Raw genomic sequence first — 18,215 nt, forward strand, 5'->3', positions numbered from 1 at the left:
TTGGAGCCCGACCCCTGCTTCATTTGCTGCTAGCCCATTGAAAGCCATGCAGTGGAAAGAGATTTAACCGAAATGCACAGCACCAGAGAGACCTTCCGCAGTCCCTCGAATGAAGTCATCACTCCTGCAGAGTCCCCAGGGGAAGGGAGAGGTCACAGATGGGTCTTCCCCTCCCTCGGAACACTTAACCGCAGGGAGCACATGCACAGGACGCTTCCCAGGGAATGCCTGTCATTAACTTTCAAATCCAGTTACGTTTCCATTTCATGCGTTATGACACTTTTGAGAGAGCATTAGAAGGGAAAAAATGGCCAGTTGCTTCCTTCCTGGTAAGGAGTAGTGATCCACGCAAGTACCTGCCCTGTACATTCATCTTTCCAGCAACAAGCCAGGTTTTAATTCATCCTGTCAGCTATCTACAGGCAGCTTGAATCTTTCGCCGTTCTTTGGCTTTGCTCTACCTCTCTAGCTCTTATTTCACTGCTAAAGGATTCTTTGCGAGTTAAAACCCTGGTAGGGCTTAAACTCTGGGTCTGAAAACGACAGCAAGCCATCAACGCCTTGGCAAGCATTTTTGTATTCCCCGAGGACGGCTTGGCTTCCCTTGGCTTCCCCAGCATTGCTGCTGTCATCTCCTGCGGGACAGCTTTTAAACAGACTTGAATGGAAAAGCTGCTGCAGCCCATCTCTCTCTGCAGAGGTTATGTTACATGATGCTGGCTAATGGACCAGGGAGCACACACGGGAGAAAGCAAATGCACAGCACGGAAAGCATTGCACACTTGTCATCCATCCACCACGACAAGTCAAACCCTTCCTACCCACACAGGACACAACGCCCCCCCTGCACAGTGCTCTGTGGGCTGGGGACCATCATTTTGTATTTTTACAAACGTTTGCATGTGTTGAAAGCCCGCCACTGCCCTCAGTTCGAAGCCTGTACAGCCAATTCTCCTCCCACCAGACCCACGGTCTTCAAAGATCCTAAGCACCAAAAATAAAGCCAAAAATGTGGCAGCCAAGCACGGCTGCCACTGCTCTGAGTCAAGACCGACCATCACAGAGAACAGAGGAAACTGAAATCTTATTTCAGCACAGGATGGAAAACAACTTTGGTGAGAATGAAACCAAATTCACTTGAAACTGGGCTTTAAAATTACATTTCTAGTGTTTATGTTGCAGCACTATGTTGCAAGGCTTCTTTTTTTTTTGGGTTTCAAAGGCAGGACTTTGTAAATATCCAAAGAAACAAAGTGCTAATTCTGAAAAATGAAGGTGCTGGAGGAAGGAAATTTGTGGTACTCACCTGCAGGAGGGTCTGCACAGGCAGGTCAGTAATCCATTAAGAGAAGGAAAATAAGAAAATCAACGTTACTACAAGGATTTGGGATCATTGCCTAGATGAATGGTCTGGAAAATCAGAGCCCACATTAGCCAAAGTTACCTCTCTTCTGAAAGCTACGACTTGTCTGATAATAGATCCTAGCAGCTTGCCAGATCATGGTGGTTATTCCCAATTATAGCAGCTGAATCACTTAGCAAGCAGTTAGGAGCAGACTTGCATAAAAGTTCGCTGCAGCGTGCTCCTCTCCCAGTAGCAGCACCGAGTCCTGCCCCCTCTCTCCCACAACCCTCCGCATCGTTTCGGTGCAGCGTGAGCTTCGCTGTGAATGAAGAAAGGGCCCTGCAGCAAGCCCTGTCTGTGTGTGCCAAGGGAATGCAGCCGTGCATTCATCTCCTGGGTGATTTAGGAGGGACTCTGGCCAGGACTCAGCCGCAGGACTCACCCTCTGCTGTATCAGCGCGTGCTTATGCTCCATCTCCCTCTTCTCCACTGCAGAGTCAATCACCAGCTGGTCGAGCTAAAGGTGGGGAGGAGGACACCAGGAAGTCAGGAAGGAGATTTACAAGCTGATGAATCCATTTCTGCTTCCCTGCTCTAGCGTTACACCAACCTTCCCCTTGCTGCAAGTCCCCACGAGAGGAGAAAAGTGTGTTGGGCTTCGTTTGGGTGCACACTGCAAATAACTGCAGCTGCCGGCTGCTAACCACAGTGCTCAGCCCAGGGCACAGCTCAAACAAGCACAGGGCTTAGCACGATGCTCTGACCACACTCCCTGATTACCAGGTTCAGTAGCTGAAGGGGAACGAGGACATCCTCTCAGGGCAGAGGGGAGAAAAGCCACAATTCCCTGCCTCTCACCTCTGTGGCAAGCTTCTTCATGTAGGGATCCAGTTCATGGAGAAGACTGTAGCCCTGCTGGAAGAAGGTGTACTGGGCGTGCATGAAGGACAGCATCTGGAGAGAGGAACAAAAGCAAGGTCAGAACAGGCTCTGGGACAGTGTGAAGAGTCCTTATCCTTTATTTTCCATAAAACAGCCCATCAAGGCACAGCTCTACCACTTTCCCATAGCAGCCTATCCACTAGGTGACTCTCCCTCTTTCTTCCTCTCACAAATCCTTCCACAAGGCCATGCTTCCACTTGCTCTGAGCAGAAAGCACTACAAGCAGCATCCTTCCCCCCTGAAAGTCCCTTCCAGTTCTGGCCTGGGGAGTTCTGCTCTGCTCCTTCACCCTCCCCTCTTGTTAGCATCCCTGCAGCCTCCAAAACTGCCCCAGACAGCATCTCCGTGGCAGACCAAGGAGCTGGGATGCTGACCCGTGCAGCCTGGAATGGAGAGGGCTGCCTTTCCCTGAGACACTGAGAGCAGCCCCAGAAAACAGAGTCCTTACCGCATCCAGGATTTCAAACTTCTTCTTGGCCTGCAGGACGTTGATCTGTGAAGGGATCAAGATAAGACTCTCAGCATCAGCAGCATTAGGCAGTCCAACACGGGGATTTAAGCAGGAGCAACTTGTTGCAATGCCCCTAGCAGCAAACCGGACTATTCAAGCACAGTTACAGAAAATTCGCTCCTGAAAAGGCAGTTCTTGCAAGCTCCAGGTGGAATGAAAAGTAAAAGAGCGGAGACATTTTCTGTTGGAGGCTCCTACTGACTGAGGTTCCTGCTGGCCCCATGGCTGTGCACAGGCTGAAACCAGTGACCCCAGAGTGCCATTTGGCATCACACGGAGATGTTTAATCCACCAGGACACTGCTTTGATTTCCCTTAGCAGGCTGAGAGGCAGCGCTGTAGCACCATGGGCTTATCCAATAACTATTGTGGAACCAGCCATGAAATTGTGGTACTCATGGTGGGCCTATGTTCAGTGTGTGCACACCCTTTCCACACCCATTTTTCAGACAAAAGTGCCTGGCTGACTGTCAGAGCGTCTGTGCCATCAGGCACTGCCTGATGATCACACAGAGCCTGTTGGCAGATGGTCTCTGCTTGGTGCTGCGGGAGTGACAGCTAGTGGAGACACACACGGATCAATATTAACACAGTTTGGCTGCTCAATACGCCCACTGCCTGGAAGGACAGACCTGACACGAAGCCTGTGAATGATACAGAGAAAAATCCTTCACCATTTCAGACGCAGCAAATCTCCCACTGGGAAGAGGAATTCAGTCTAGGGCAGTCTGTTTAATTCCTCTCACTGAAAAGCGAGGGAGATTTCCCTTCTCATCTATGCTGTAGCATTTTTAGGAAGGAGAACATCGACCTGTGGAGTCAGGTCAGTGCCATGCAAAGGCAGAAACATGTATAAACACATTTCAGCACGGACTCATAGCATAATATAGGTTGGAAGAGACCTCCAACAGAAGTTATCTGCACCCTGTGCACAGACAACTCCACCAGTGCCTGCAACTGGAGCAAACCTTGATGGCTTCACACTCCCTCACACACCAGTCCCATAGACTCTCTGGCCCCTGAGGACAGAGGGCGAAACGTCCCATGAATTAGCAACCCCAAACCCTTCTGAATGCAGATGTAAGACCCTTTTTGTCTCCTTCCACCTGTCAATGCCTTTGTTCCCTACAGCAGTTTTAGCAGTTTGCCTTGAGGTCTTGTTCTGCACTGCGAGGCGCAGACAGAGCCGTGGGCAGACACCAACCTGCAACACGTAGTCCAGGGCCAGGTGCCGAAAGCACTTTCTGGTTATGGTCAGGGTGCCCGTTGCCTCCTCCACTTCATGGGGCTTGTGCCGAGGTGCCTGGGCGTTCTTCACCAGCGAAATCTCCATGTCTTCTCTTACCTTGTCAAACTGCTTCTTGGTTTCCTTGAATTTCCGGACGTCACTGGAACCCAGAGAAGAGGAGATGGTGGGAATCATCGTTACAGAGCAGCCACAACACTGCTGGGACAGCAGAGCAGGGAGAGGCGAAGCCAGGTTCACTGCCATCACTCAGAGATCTTGCTTCAAGTGTCACTGGCATGTTAACGACCCCTCCAAGTGCCACTGTGTCTAGCTGGACTGACTCCAGACTAATTCTAGACAGTCTTCAGAGAAACTTGGCCAGGAAAGACACTGGGCTCTCCATGCTGCCTTTAAATCTTGAAGGAAATCCTCCAAGGACAGCATCCAGAAAGCCAGGCAAGACCACATCCAGCCCTACAGACAGCCCATGACTGCCCTTGGAATAAGCAGTGAGCAGAACGGTTCAGAGCCTGCCTGTAAAAACTTCCTATTCCATGATGTGAAACAGAAGGAAACCGGCTACTTTTCAAATTCAGGGCATTCAACAAGGGCAACCAGGCCATCCATGAGCGTCTCTAGCTGATTCTGTCTTGTCTGACAAATTCCAGACATTGGACTTTTCCTTTTCCCCTTGTTTACTAGGCTCATTTAATAATATTTGCATATTATATATAAAAAGATAATTATAATCATATATAAAAATACATATAAATATATTGCTATATATAATTTGCAAATATTATTAAACAATATTTCATATTTATGGATCACCACGCAAGGGATTTCTTCCTTTTCCCATTCTTCCTTTATTCCCAGGTGTCAAAATTATTTCCCCAACCACGGGCAGGAGCAGTGCAGAGATCCAGGCACCGAAGCCTGCAAGTGCAGAGGCTCAGGGGCACAAGTGGGGGAAAAGTAAGTTGTAAAGATGCTAAAAGGATGACAGCCCCAAACCGAAAGTGAAATTCCCCCTTCCGACTGCCAGCCTTAAGCAGATTAAATCTGAGCTCATCAGAGAAATGATTATAGAGAAAGCGGGGGCAGGGGGAGGGCTAGGGAAGAAGATGGGGCTGGGGAGCTGGGGGGTCAGCTGGGGGCCCCCCTGCACCAAACCAGCCAGCTGTGAGGGATTCGGTCAGTTCCCAGTTCCCATGGAAACCAGCTCCTGCTTAGCTGGAGGCCTGGGCTGCCTCTGACCTACATTCAGCTGATTTGGGATCCCTGCATGTGGCACCTGCCCCGGGGAGGAGATGCTCGCAGAGGAAACGTTTAACGCAGCGACAGTGAGGAAAGCTGAGACCCCATCAAAGGTCCAGGCTGTCCCCATCCCAACTGGGAGCACGCACTGGGTTAAGCTGCAGAGAAAATCCTGCATTTATCCTAAGGGAACAGATGCAGAGCTGGCCCTGCTCCGCACGGATCTGAGCTCTGGGAGGTGTCTCACCTCTAGGCTCAGTGAGGGGAAGCAGAGATGAGCTCTGCAGCTGAATTCTGCCAGGCTTTGGGATGCTGCTCTGATCTGCAGGTATCCTTCACATCCTGCTTTAAATAGGACTTGGGAACAGGATAAATCCATCTGGTTGACAACAGAGCAACCAAATTATATCACAGTGAGATGACAGCAACAGCCACCCCACCAAGAGGTCCTGTACTCTGCCCCTCCGTGTCTCTTTTGCCCCAAGCAGAGCCCTGGGGAGCTGGGCAGAGGTTGTGTTCTCTCCAGTGCACTCAGAAGAGGTGCGATAGAAGCTGCAGACCGAGCTGATAGGACTCATACTCACTCTTTGACAAAGTTGTGCAGCTGCTGCCGGACAGACCTCTGAGCCTGGTCAAACAGGATCTAAAAAAAAAGATAAAAAAAAAAGGAAAAGTGAGTGTTTGTAGGAGCAGCTGCCTTCAGTCCGTTCTGAAGTCTCTCCCAAGCCCCAGATTTCTCAATTTGCCAGAGGAGGGCACTGTCACCCCTGGGAAGGAGACAGGAGCCACCTCTGAAGGTCCATCAGACCACACGCTGACAAGCATGGGTAAGAAGTCCAAGTATAAGGCATTAAAAGGGTTAGTTCCTACAAATCTTTTCAACTTTGTCTACCCCTCACCAAAAAAACGTGGGACCATTTTTCTACACCCTCTGCCCTTACCATCTCCAGACCTTCACGAGAAGTTCCCTGTTAGATGCCACAACAGCGGGGTCTGCTCAGCTCCCCCCCTCCACGTCTCCGCTGGCCATGGCTACAAGCAACTCCCCATTTCAGGCAGGGCTCGGGATGCACAGCGTTTTGGCTAATTGGGAACAGAGGGCCAGGCTCCCAGACCACACACAGGGAGGGCACAGCAACTCAGGGTGACACGGAGAAGCCTTTGGGGCAGGCTGCAGCTAGCAAAAGTGGCTCACGGAGCGACAGGGACCCCGTTTCATCCCCCCCAGCAGGAGCACAAGACCTGGGCACTGGCCCAAACCTGAAGGAAGCCCTGAAATATCAGTGCTGGGGTCTGGCATCGCAGCTGTTTGGCACGAGTAACCCTGGCTCCAGCTTAGCATCGTGTCCTGAGCAGCAGCTGAAGGGAGGACACACAGCAATGATTGTGCCTTTCTCATGAAAGGAGCGGCGCTTCCCAACCCAGCATTCGGCCTCGCTTCCTCTCCTTAAATGCCCAGAGCCCTAACATCCTCCATCCATCAGAGGCATCGGGAGGATGGTTCTGTCCATCCTTATTCTGTAGTTTGAGAAACTGTGACGGTTTCCTTGGGGAAGGGCTTTTTTTCTTGCCTTCACCCACTGGAGCACGGTCCATGCTCTCAGCCTGAGCAGTCTCCACCCGTGACACCAGGACCTTACGAAACCCCCAGGCTCATTCCTTCGTCCATCCACAGATGCCCTCCCACCTAACATCTCCCACCAGGAGACGAGCAGGCCATGCTTTTGATGCTGTCCAGGTGTACCACTCCAGCACCGCCAGGGCTCAGCGGCTGCAGAGCCTCACGCAGATTCATCCCATGCAGCGCCGCAGCCAAGGACAAAGCAAGAAACACGCCAGGGCTGGCTGAGCATAAACAGCCAGGAACGGCCTCTAAATACGAACAGATGCAAAGCAAGGGGGAAAGAAAGGAAACCCAGAGACCACCCAGCTTTGCGTTTTTACACCCGTGTAAGTTGTTCGCTCCTCTTGGCACCCGTTTGCCCTCCCAGGGTGCGCTCCAAGAGCCCTTGGCCCGCACCGTTTCCCATGGAGCAGCTTCCCCGAGTGCCGTTTGTGCATCCACAGCGCTTCCCTCTGACCTGTGACACCGCAAAGGAACGGGCAAACTGCAGGAAAACCTCCTGGCCTCCACCAGCACCTCCAGCTGGAGGCCTGCCGTCACTGGTTTCCACCAGGGTGAGCAGGGACAGAAGCATCCCGCGATACCAGCGCCCCTCTTATCGCTCCTTTCATTTCCCCAGGGGAATATCTGCAAGCAGGTCCTCCACCTGATTTCCAAGGCAAAACAGACGGGGCTTTAAGACCTAGAATTTCAAATATAAAACCACTCCTTGGCTGATCCTCCTCTCCCAGACGTACTTGGAACGAATCGTTTGGGTTAAGATTTTCCAGACCAAAAACCACCCCACCCTCTCTCGCAGCTTGCGGCAGGACACGAGAAGTCCAGCCCGTGACTCACGCACAGCTGGGCTCGGGGAGGGTCAGCACGGAAGAGGGGAGGTAACACAGCTCTCGCCCAGCACCGAGGGGCTGGGTCTTGCATTTCATTCCCCCAGCGTGAGCTTCTCAGGCAAGGGGATAAGAAATCCCATATTTGCAACTTCTTTTCCCCCCCCAAAATGACAGCAAGCTCAGGGGGCCAGGCTCGTGTTCCTGGAATTACAAACCTAAATCACGACACACAAGTTGAGACACCCAAAGGGATGCTGTTGCTATTTCCACGTTAATCCCAGCAGAGCCCACGAGAGGAGCTCCCAGCAGGCTCCAAGGCAAAGCAGGAGCTAAAAAGAAGGTGGGGGCACCGGGCTGGGGGCTGCTTCTCTCAGCACTTACAGCCCCGAAGCAGGGCATCGCGGCTGCACAAGGGAACGGGGCTGTGGCAGAGAATGAAGCCATGCATTTATGGCAAGAATTGCCAAAGAGAAGCATAAGCAGCAGGTCTGAGGCTAAGCTGGGAAGTCAGCCCGTACCTCAGGAGCTGGTGGCTGGGGAACCAGAGCCTGATCCTTTGGTCTGGTCTCAGGGCTGCTGACCCCAAAAGCGTCCCGCAAAACGGGGGCACTGCAGCGAGCAAGAGAAGGGTGGCAGCCGTGGCCGGGCTGGCAGAGCTCAGGGGGTTGTGGAGGGGGCTGTGGTTGTTGTCTGGCTCTCAGCATCTCCTGGGGAATGAGCATGACTCCATGCCACAGAAGCTGATCACCCAGAGTCCTTACAACAGCCCCCGACATCCCGATTCGGTGCTGCGATGGGAATAGCTTAAAGAGGCTGCATGCTCTGCTGCTGGGGGAACATCCCCTTCTCTTCCACCACCTCGCCTGCTGAAGAACTGCACAGAGGTTTTTCAGGCCCCAGGTGCTAACTCGGTCTGTCCTGAGTCCAGGGTGTGCCTGAGAGAGCTTTGGAAAAAGCACGTAACCAGCACTGCAGCTGCCTGAATCAAGCTCAGCGATGACATCTGCATTTTTCCCTGATTTCACATTCCCATAGTTTAATTCTCTTTCACTGCAGCTCTCGCAGCTGAATGTAGTAACCTACGGGGCAGATTTTGAGCATCCTCTGCCTGCCAAGGGATGCCTCAGTGCCTTTTATCCCAGGCTGGCTGTGTGGCTTGGTCCTACGCCTCCCGAGCGATGGCACACCCGATAAATGCCACCCGGGAAGAGCTTCCACCTGTGATGCCTCTGTAACACGGCTCACTGGAGGCCGTGTGCTCTGGAAAACAACCACCAGCACCACCTCCGTCACGCCTGTGGGATGTCAACACAGCCTGCGCCCAGCTTCCCATCCGAGCTAAAGCTGAGTTGCTCTCAAAACAAGCTCCAAACGTCCAAGTTTTTCAGTTCAAAGGCTGCCAGGGATTCTGCAGCCACAAACGACATCCCTTAGCGGGTAGCCTGATGCACCCGGACCCTTCCCAAGTGTTATCCAAGTGCAGGTGGTGCTCTCCCAGCCCCGGGGAGCACGGGCAGGCTGGGAGCACTCTGCTTTCGCTTCCCCCATCCTTCCCCTGCCCTCCACCCACCTCTGCCTCCCTGACTCATCACAGCCTGGGTGGCTTTTCTTCTCGGCAGCAGGAAACACCTCCTGCACAGCCCGATCCCCCCTGCAAGCTGCTCCTGCTCCTGGAGGATCCCCGTGCCCGGTGCTTTGGGGCAGGCAGGGATGCTCAGGTCTCAGCGGGGCTGCCTGGAGCGGTACCGGCGAGGGCAGCGCTCACATCGCATCTCCTGAGCTAAAAAAATACCTGGTGCTGCTGGAGAAGCGCTCCAGGGGCTCAGCCGGAGCAGTTTCCCAACACCTTCACCCACCTCCTTTTGCTTTTCTTATCTGGCTGATCAGACAGAGAGGGGGAGCCGCATGGGAAGGAGCAAGAAGAAAGCGCGGGCAGGGAGGGATGGCAGGAAGCAGGCGCGGAGGCTGGCAGAGCCCTGCTGCCGGAGAGATGAAAGGGAAGGAGGCTTTGTAGGTGGGAGCTGCTGGAGGATTTTCGGTGTTTTGATTCCCACTGACTTATTTTTTCGGTGAAAAGTTTATTTTTTCCCCCTCTTTTTCCACTTTTTTTTTTTTTAACCGACTCTAACGGCAAGGCATAACCCCGTCCCCACACGCGGCTCCCGTGTCCCACACGCTCTGTTTATCCCGCAGCGAGCCGTGTCAGTGCAGCCAGCCACATTACTTCATGCCCCTGATATGAAGACTGCTTTGGAATGTGGGCTGTTAACACAGAACGCCCCGAGATGCTTTTGCAAGGCCTTGAAATGGCCCAAGAGGCTTCACGGTATGAAACCGCTCTTGTGAATGGAGATGTGGCTGGGAGGATCCCGTTCGGGAGGCTCCTTCCACGTTTGCCTGCAATCCTGGCAGCGATTCCCTCAGTAAATCTTTCTCCCTGGTTCTGGTGACTCAGGCCTTTCCCCTGGGCTTGGGCTGCCCCTAGGAATTCCCCAGGACAAGCTAGTCCAGAGGAATCCAGCGAGCATCTCCTCCCTGCTCCACGGGCTACACAGGGCTGCCTCCAGGACAAAGACTCCACAAAAGACTCCCAACTCAGCACGGGAGTCCCACGTTCCTGAAATAGAAAGGAATTTTTCCCGTGTAAATAGCCAGGAGACCCTCAGGAAGGAAATGTGCCCCCAAAAGGAAGGCAAAACAACACCCCGAGACATCTGCTCCCGTTCCTTTCCGCCCCGAGGTGCTTTCATCCGAGGATGTGAGTAGGAAATCCTCCAGCACACCAGCACGCAGCCCCCAGCTCCTCCCTCCACGTAACAGCAATCAGGAATTAGCAGTAAAACCCCTCACGCCATCCCATTTCACCTCGGATTTCACCTCCCCGGGGAAAGCCATTCCCCCAGGGCTGACCTGATGTGCCCAGGCTGTGCTGCAGACCCCGGTATTTCCTTCCAAGGCTCGTGCAGGGCGATGGGCTGGTGGCAAAGCTCCCTCTGTGGGGCAGAGCCACGCTTTGGTGCATCCCCACACTCCTGCCCGTGCATCACCTGCAGCCTCCCCTTCCTCAGCTCCTTGCAAGTGGGTGCTGACAGCTCTGAGTTACCCTTGTTGGGTCTCTCTCATATCTCTTAATCCAGACAGCAAGCAGCAATCCACTCCAAGCCTATGGTTTAACACTTTTTGGCCATGGGGTGGAAACCCCCAGGGGTTTCTGCACTGCTGGAATTACAAACACCCCCAGCTGGCCTCACAAGAGAAGTCCAGGAGCCCAAAATTATAAGGGATTGCTCTGGACCTGGTGGCAATTTCAAGCTGCTTTACCTCCGGGGAGATCTCGTTAGGCTCAGCTACTTAATGACATCCATCAAACTCTGTAGGAAGAGGGAAAGCTGTTCTCTCCCAGCTAATAGCCTGGCAGATGGATAAAGCTTTTCAACCCGTTTTGGGTTTTGGGGAGGGTGATAAGGAAGAAGGAGGCAAGCCCACAAACACACAGGGTTCGGAGCTGCGAGCACAGCGTCTGTCTGTAGACAAGCAAGGAGCTTTTCCAGCACGGGAGAGCTTGGCAAAGGCACAGTCACAATTTATTGACTGCCGTGTGGTATGGAGCGAGGAGGAGGGCTCACGTGGGAGACCTCAGGCCCTGGAGCAAAATTCCAGTCCGTGCCACTCAGGCTCCTGAAAAAGGCCACGCTTCGCTCCGTGTGGGAATGATGCTGCGAGGCTCTGGCACCGCCGTCTGCCACCCACTGCTCCCACATCTCACCCGGGGAGCTGGGAAGGTGTTGCCTGTCACAGATCACCTCCAGCCCACGTGGGGAAGCTCTCCCGGCGGGGTGATGCGTTCCTGCATCCTTCAGCAGCTCAGCTGGGCCCCGTGCTGCACGGACCGTGCTTGGCGGCGAGTGCGGGGGAGTTGCTGCTCCGTGTCAGCTCCTCTCGTGTGGCTGAGCACAGCCTGAACCCCAGCACCTCTAATCTCAGGATTAAACCCGTCCTCTTCACCCTCCGTCTGCCTGCTTTCCTTGCTTTCACCCCTTTCTGTTTTTTTGGGGCAAAAAATCCACTACCTGAGGTGTTGTTTCACCTTTGGTAATCCTGGTATTTCCCTGGCACGCATCAGCAGAGCCTCTGCGCGTCCTCCCAGCAGCTCCTCAGGGGCAGGCAAGCACCTGAAATGCTTTTTTGCACTGAGGCCCAAAGGTACAACAGCCCAGCTGAGCTTTCTGATTCCTGTACGTGCCTCAACGTGGCTCAGAGCACAAAAAAGGCACAGGACACCGACTCCAGATCCTCTGAACTCAACTCACTCTTTTGTCATTCGTCTCCAAAGGCTGCTTTGATGTTTTTCCCCTCTGTGCATTAAAAGAAAGGTGGAAATGTTGTGTGGGTTCATCCGCTGCGCTCAAGAGGATTTCATGCTTGGATTTTGCTGAACTGGAAGCAGGATATCTCCTGGCCCAGCACTCTAGCAATAAAATTATAGAACAAGCTCTTTTTTTTTTCCAACCGATTTTTTGGGACATTTTCCCTTCTTTTTAACTTGTTCCAGTGGTACATACTGCCCTGGCCACGTGCCTAGATGAAGCACTGACAACTGCTTCAGAGCTGAGCTCCTCAGACACGGATGAGCCAAGACACACACACACACACACACACACACACACACAAAGGAGACGGCAGAAGGCCCTAAAAATAACTCTGCTAATTGAGCAGCCGTGGTCTGAGAGGGCGGAAGATGCAGCAGTCACTCCAAAGCCATTTCCTGGAGAGGGACTGACAGGAGATGCTCTCCAAAAGCTGGGGGAGGGAGGGTTGGAGCACGTTTCCCCTTCTCCCTGCAGCTGGTGGCAGGGAAATATCGCCTCTTACAGCCCCTGCCTCGCTTGCAGCGGGGAGCTCACCCCTTTGGAGCGGGGTGGGGTGCATGGGAAGGTTTACACGGCGTCAGCTGGGGATTTGGCAGCCCCGGGAAGAGTCCTTCTTCTGCTTCTTAGTTGGCTGAGGCAAGAGCAATCCCCAAAGTGCCACTCTTGGCAGCGAGCAGGGATCCAGGGGAAGCCGCGCAGCTGGCGGCATCCAGAGCCTGCTGGCTGGGGCCGCTGCCTCCAGGCTGGGCCTTGCAGCTCCAAAACGATCCCGGGAACGGAGGGGTAAATGCTGGGGGGCTCACGTTCTCCGTGGTGGAAAGGCCTTACCTCTTCAGAGGGAAATTTAGAGAATTCAGGGAAGCAGGGTTTGACTTTTTCTGCTTGGGCATAATCGCCCCTTTGTGCTGATGCTCACTCTGGTTTCTTCAACCTCTCCTCCCCACCAGCACTGCTGTACAGCTCTTTGTTCCCACCTCTGACAGTCCTAAGAGAGCCGCGTGTGCAGCACCTCTTCTCCCCTGGCATTTTTCACTAGGAGCCTGTCTTCCCACCTGCTGCAGGAAATAATTACGTGGGCTTGCTGCAGCTTCTCCTCCAGCTGCGCGGGGTTAGCCGGCATCCCAAACGCGAGCACCGTGCCTGATGCACTGCGACAGGGCTATCGTGGTGTGAAAGTGGGTCAGGCCAGCGCTGGCACCCTGAAGCTTCCTCGGCTTTAAAGCACTTGTGCTTTAAATTCTGACCGAGTTACAGCCTTAAAAATGGTGGTTCTGGCACGGAGCCACCACGGATGAAGAACCTTCCTCTTCCACGAGGCTTACAGATGCCGCGGCTGGATGGCTGGGGGGGGCAGCTTCTAACTCAGCCATTGTCTGGACGTTTCCTTCCTTTCATTTTACTGTGGCATTAATCTGTCCCGTGCTGTCCTTAAGCACAGAGCTGCACACAGCTCCCCAAGTCTGCTCACGGCACCAGCTAACAAAGCAGCCCTTCACTTCCAGCCCATTCACAGCCTTGCCGGTGTCCAAGTGGCACAGATCCGAATGCCAGGCTCCAGAGCGTGTTCCACACCTGCAGCCAGCAGGCTGTGTGTGCAAGCTGTTCGTAGCTGAAGCCCTGAGTTACCAGAGCTCCTCAGGACCCTGCCTCATTACAAACCCTCGTGCTATCCTCAAAGAACAAGTCACCTGCGCTGCAGGACCTTGCGAGCTCGCACTTTCCTTCGATGCAGGGGTCTCCAGCCTCACCCCTCCATTACTGGCTGCACATCCTTGATCTGCAATGAACCAAAAGGCTCCCGTGCAAAACTGCACGTGTCCTTTCATTAAGCGCCACCTGCTCTGCAAGCCTGTGGAAATCCAGTTTCCTAGAGCACAGGATGCACCGGTGTTGATCACCCATGAGCTCTGACAGGCTCAGAGCTCATCCCTTTCAACACTGCTGCAAGAGGCAACATCTCCTGGCCCTCTGCAGCTCTCTTGGCTACCCAACGTGGCAAACACTGCCTTCACGGATCCCACCTTGGAAAGCCAACCACGGGAGACAGCTCAGCAGGGCCTGGAGTGAGAGGCTGCTATCAGCACACAGAGAGATAAGAGGAGGCGCTGACTTACCATGTGGTAGTTGATCATTTCCTGCAGGCTGTCTCCAAATTTGTCCAGGCACTCCTGCAAAAGAAAGGTAAAGAGAACTGTCAGGGAACAGAAGCAGCTGCCCTGCATCCCCAGGGGCTCAGGGGGCTGTGAGGGACTCGCATGAAGCCGCTGAAGAGCCACTCTGGCACTTGGCAAGGTGCTTCAATAAACAGCTGGCATGGAAGCCACAGGCTCCCCGTCCTTTCCAGGTTAGTGCTCAAACCACCACGCCAGTTGTTTCTTCCACAGGCTGGTTCCCTGTGCTTCCCAAATAACCGATGCTTACTGACCTAGATTGCAATTACTTTGCCAGCACTGCGGCTTCTTAAAAGCTCAGCTCTCCCTGCAGATGCTGAATGTCACCCTGAGCCTCGACACTGCACTGTCAGAGGGCCTCTACTTTCCTCCTAATATAAAATCTCACGCCAAATGGCTTTTTAAACAGCACAAAGGTCTTGGACATACAGTCCAGGCACAGCACCACGAAGCTCAATACTCGCTCCATCCCGCAGGATGACTCACCGAAATCATTTCATCCTTCTTGCACTGCTGCGACAAGTCCCGGACTCCGCTGACAAAGTGCTTGTTTGTGGTGATGTAGGCCTTGCCTGCTTCAATCATCCCACTGCATAGCTTCACCAGCTGCACGAGGAGAGAGCAGAGAGGGAGGTGACACAAACCGCAGCCAGGCTGGGCTTCCTCTGCACCAGCACCATGGCGCAGGACCTTCAGGTCAGGATGCTGCTCACGTTACTGCTGTGGCTCCACAAGCAGCCCCGACGGCACGGGGCAGAAATGGGGATGCACATCTCATTTCTCGGGGTCTGTTGTGCTGTCAGACAGTCCTAGAAGGGGCCGTGTTCTCAGGACATGGTGTTAACAGCAAGCCACGCGCTCCAGTTCCCATCACAACCCATGTTATGACCCCAGTGGATCTCCCTGGACCAAAACGGGGCAGCTTCCTCATTTTGGAAGGGGCTTGCTGCAGCATGGGCATACGTCTCCAGAGAGCCCTGATTAACTTGTGATAATTTAACAGCTGCTGGGAACATTCCCAGACATCCTGGCCACCAAACTGCCTCCGCAGGCCTGGAACTGGCTGGAAAGGCTGCGGCACCCTGGCCTTTGGCATATCTCCCTTCAGCCAAAGCTGCTTGTAAAAGGTTAAGTGAAACAAGAGAAATCCATAAACCAAAGGCCCGAGAGACTTGCAACAATAAAGGATGACCACAGAGCTTTTTTTTTTTTTAAATCATCACGGTTCCAGGCTTTTTACCCAAGCGAAAAACTTCAGCTACTGACAGGGACCAACACTTGGAACTGGAGTTTCCCATTCTCACAACCCAGGAGCTTGTAGGGCCGTTCATCTTACTAGGGATCAATGGCTTTAGGAATCTCCCCCTGGCAGCCAGCCTCACCCCAGGCTGGCGGTGAGGAGCGCTTAGGTTTGCCTTGACCTGATTTGGGCTCGGTGCTCTTTCCACGCAGCCACCAGGCTCTGGGGTGCGTGCTGAGTCACGTTTATACACGTGCATTGCAGAAGGAGCCTGTCGGCCTCTCCCTGCAGTCCCGGAAGGATTTAACTGAATGTATAAACACACAGAAAGCCACGCAGGGTACGGCTGTGTACACGCAGGGTGTGCAGACCTGGCTCTTTCACACTCGCAGGCTCCCCTGTCCACGCAGCTTGACAGCAGAGCTCTGGCAGGCAGCAGACTCGCACTATCCCGTCCAAGCCCAGAGGAGGAGAGCGAATAGAGGCAGCTCCTGTCACATCTGGAGCCCAGATGGACACTAGGGGTTTGGACGGATCCTCTGGAAAGGAAATCCAGCTGATTCTGCAACGTGGCGGTTTCTACACTACCTCTGTGCAGCCACTTTGTGGCCAAGGCTGTGTTGCTGGTAGCTGAAGGCCACTCGGCACAAGCCCGCCTTGCAGTCGCGTTTCCTAGCCCTCGAAAAACTCCTGGAGCATCAGAGAGCTGGGACAGCACCGCTAGGAAACGTGTCGGTGACATGGTAGGAAAAGCTGAAGTCACTCTAGCTGAGGAATAAATGGGTTTTATAGGACAGGGCTTGTGACTTCAACAGAGCCCGTTTTTCTGTCAGACACTTGATTTTTTCTCCCTTGCTAGCTTTGGGAAATCTCACAGAGAAAAAGCCAGCAGCCCTTCTGGCTCCTCCTCCTCATTTCTCTGCTCTCATTGAGAAACGACTTGGCTGATGCCTCGGATGTCAGGACAAGCGGAGGCGGAGAAGCCACCAAAAAGCCTCCGGCTCCGATCCACGCCACCCCGGCACTCCCTGCCCTGCTGTCCCCTCGTCCTCAAAACCTTCGAAGCAAGGGACGCCCTTTGCCCAGCTCCCTGCAACATCTGCAGGATCCACCCTCACTGCGTCCCTCGCCACCGACGCCAGTCCCAGCAGCCAGAGGCTGAACACCGAGCCCACCCCACCTTCAGAGGATCTGTAATTAGCATTTCAGTCCAGCGCCCTTTCGTTATCTGCAGACCATAATTACGGATGTGCAGTCACACAGCAACAAGCCAGCACTGGGCACGATGGGCTAGAAAAGGAGGCAGGGAAAGGAGGGCAATACGATGTCAGGGAGGGCGACGAGGCCAGGAAACCAGGATGGGATTTCAGAGGCCAGGATTAAAATCTAATCACATCCAGTTGCAGCGATATTGTAATAAAATGAAGGGTTGGGCTGGGCAGTAGCAGTGTTAGGAGCTCAAGTCTTGGACCTCCTGTCCCGACAGCTTCGGCTATCACGAAGGAGCCCTGACAGGTGCCAGGCAGTAGAGGGAGACATGGTCCTGTGCACAAGCTCAGTGTGTTTTACATCAGTTTCCTGGCAGCCTGTGTTGGGCTCCCTTCTTCAGAGGAGGCTTTTGGGGCCATATTCCCAAGCAGGAACCCATCAGCCCCACTTCAAACCACCGTGGAGCTCCGTCTTACCTTGTCAAGCTTTGCTTCTATCTCCACCACATCTGTTTCCACTTCATCGATGGTCGCCCTGCAACGAGAGCAGCAAAAAGAAGTAATTAATTGCTTGCTTGTCATGACTGGGAGAGAAGCCAAGAAAAGGAAAGATCCGAGGGCCTGAGATGTGTGTTGGTGGCTGACGGGAGGAGGGGTTCACACGTCCCACTTTGGTTTTTTCCTGCTGCCCCATAAGCTCGGGACTTACTCCTAGGAAGCAGGACCCCACCTGATGGAGAATGAATTCCTCGGGGCTGACACCAGGGATGGTGATGCTGTCTTCTGCCAGCGTCAGAAGGCATTCAGGTGTGCTGCAATAGCCTCCTTCTGATTCTGCAGGCACTGTTAATTGGCAGTAATTTGCCAGCCATTCATGGCAGGCCCAAACTGCTTGCCTCCCTACCACCAGAACAGATTTTCTGGGCTACGACCGTGCCTGAAGTGCAGCCACGCGGCGAGTTTTGTCCTCTGGGCCTCGGGAGCCACCACTCGGGCACAAACCCATCTCAGTCCTGCTGGCACTGAGCACCCCAAGCCCCTCTCCCACCCGTGGCTCTCCGGGCGCACACAGACAAATCTCCCCCACGATTATCCGCTCGGTTTTCCTTCCACATCACCGGGCAGCTGTGACAGCAAGAGGCTGGAGGGCTCCAGCTGCAAAGGTCACCGGCCTCCCTCCCTGAGTGAAATGTGGCCATCAGGCATCAAAAAAAAACATTCCCGGCCTGAGCCGTGTGTCCGAAACGAGTTTCTTTGAGGCCAGCATCCAGAGCTGCTCGCTGCTGGGCAGCTCTTGCTTTAACCACCCAGCTGGTGATGTGGCGAGCCTCACAGCACCCCCTGCACCAAGGGTGTACAAACCCAATTCCTTAAGAATTAAGAGCAGCTTCTCAAGCTTGGGGGCTCGTAACTTTAAGTGTTGGTTCCCGAAATCTCACGCTCAGGCTTTGAAAAAATCCGGCACTGAGCATTTGCCGGGTGAAAGGAG

The 18,215-nt window shown here is 53.7% G+C and overlaps 1 protein-coding gene across 3 annotated transcripts in view; it reads right to left on the minus strand.

The window, feature by feature from the left end:
* The window catches only part of ACAP3 (ArfGAP with coiled-coil, ankyrin repeat and PH domains 3), a gene marked incomplete at its 5' end in the record, with an annotated part of 62,811 nt that overhangs the window by 18,371 nt on the left and 26,225 nt on the right, over positions 1–18,215 (minus strand). For all 3 annotated transcript variants that reach the window (XM_082776981.1, XM_082776979.1, XM_082776980.1), the window contains 8 exons: positions 1,788–1,862; positions 2,204–2,299; positions 2,737–2,781; positions 4,003–4,186; positions 5,868–5,926; positions 14,222–14,275; positions 14,765–14,884; positions 17,204–17,261. In XM_082776981.1, the coding sequence (XP_082633107.1) occupies positions 1,788–1,862; positions 2,204–2,299; positions 2,737–2,781; positions 4,003–4,186; positions 5,868–5,926; positions 14,222–14,275; positions 14,765–14,884; positions 17,204–17,261 (691 nt within the window). The remainder of the gene's footprint in view (positions 1–1,787; positions 1,863–2,203; positions 2,300–2,736; positions 2,782–4,002; positions 4,187–5,867; positions 5,927–14,221; positions 14,276–14,764; positions 14,885–17,203; positions 17,262–18,215) is intronic.

The sequence above is a fragment of the Aythya marila genome (assembly GCF_965140915.1).
Source record: "Aythya marila genome assembly, chromosome: 21".
In the NCBI taxonomy this organism is placed as follows: domain Eukaryota; kingdom Metazoa; phylum Chordata; class Aves; order Anseriformes; family Anatidae; genus Aythya; species Aythya marila.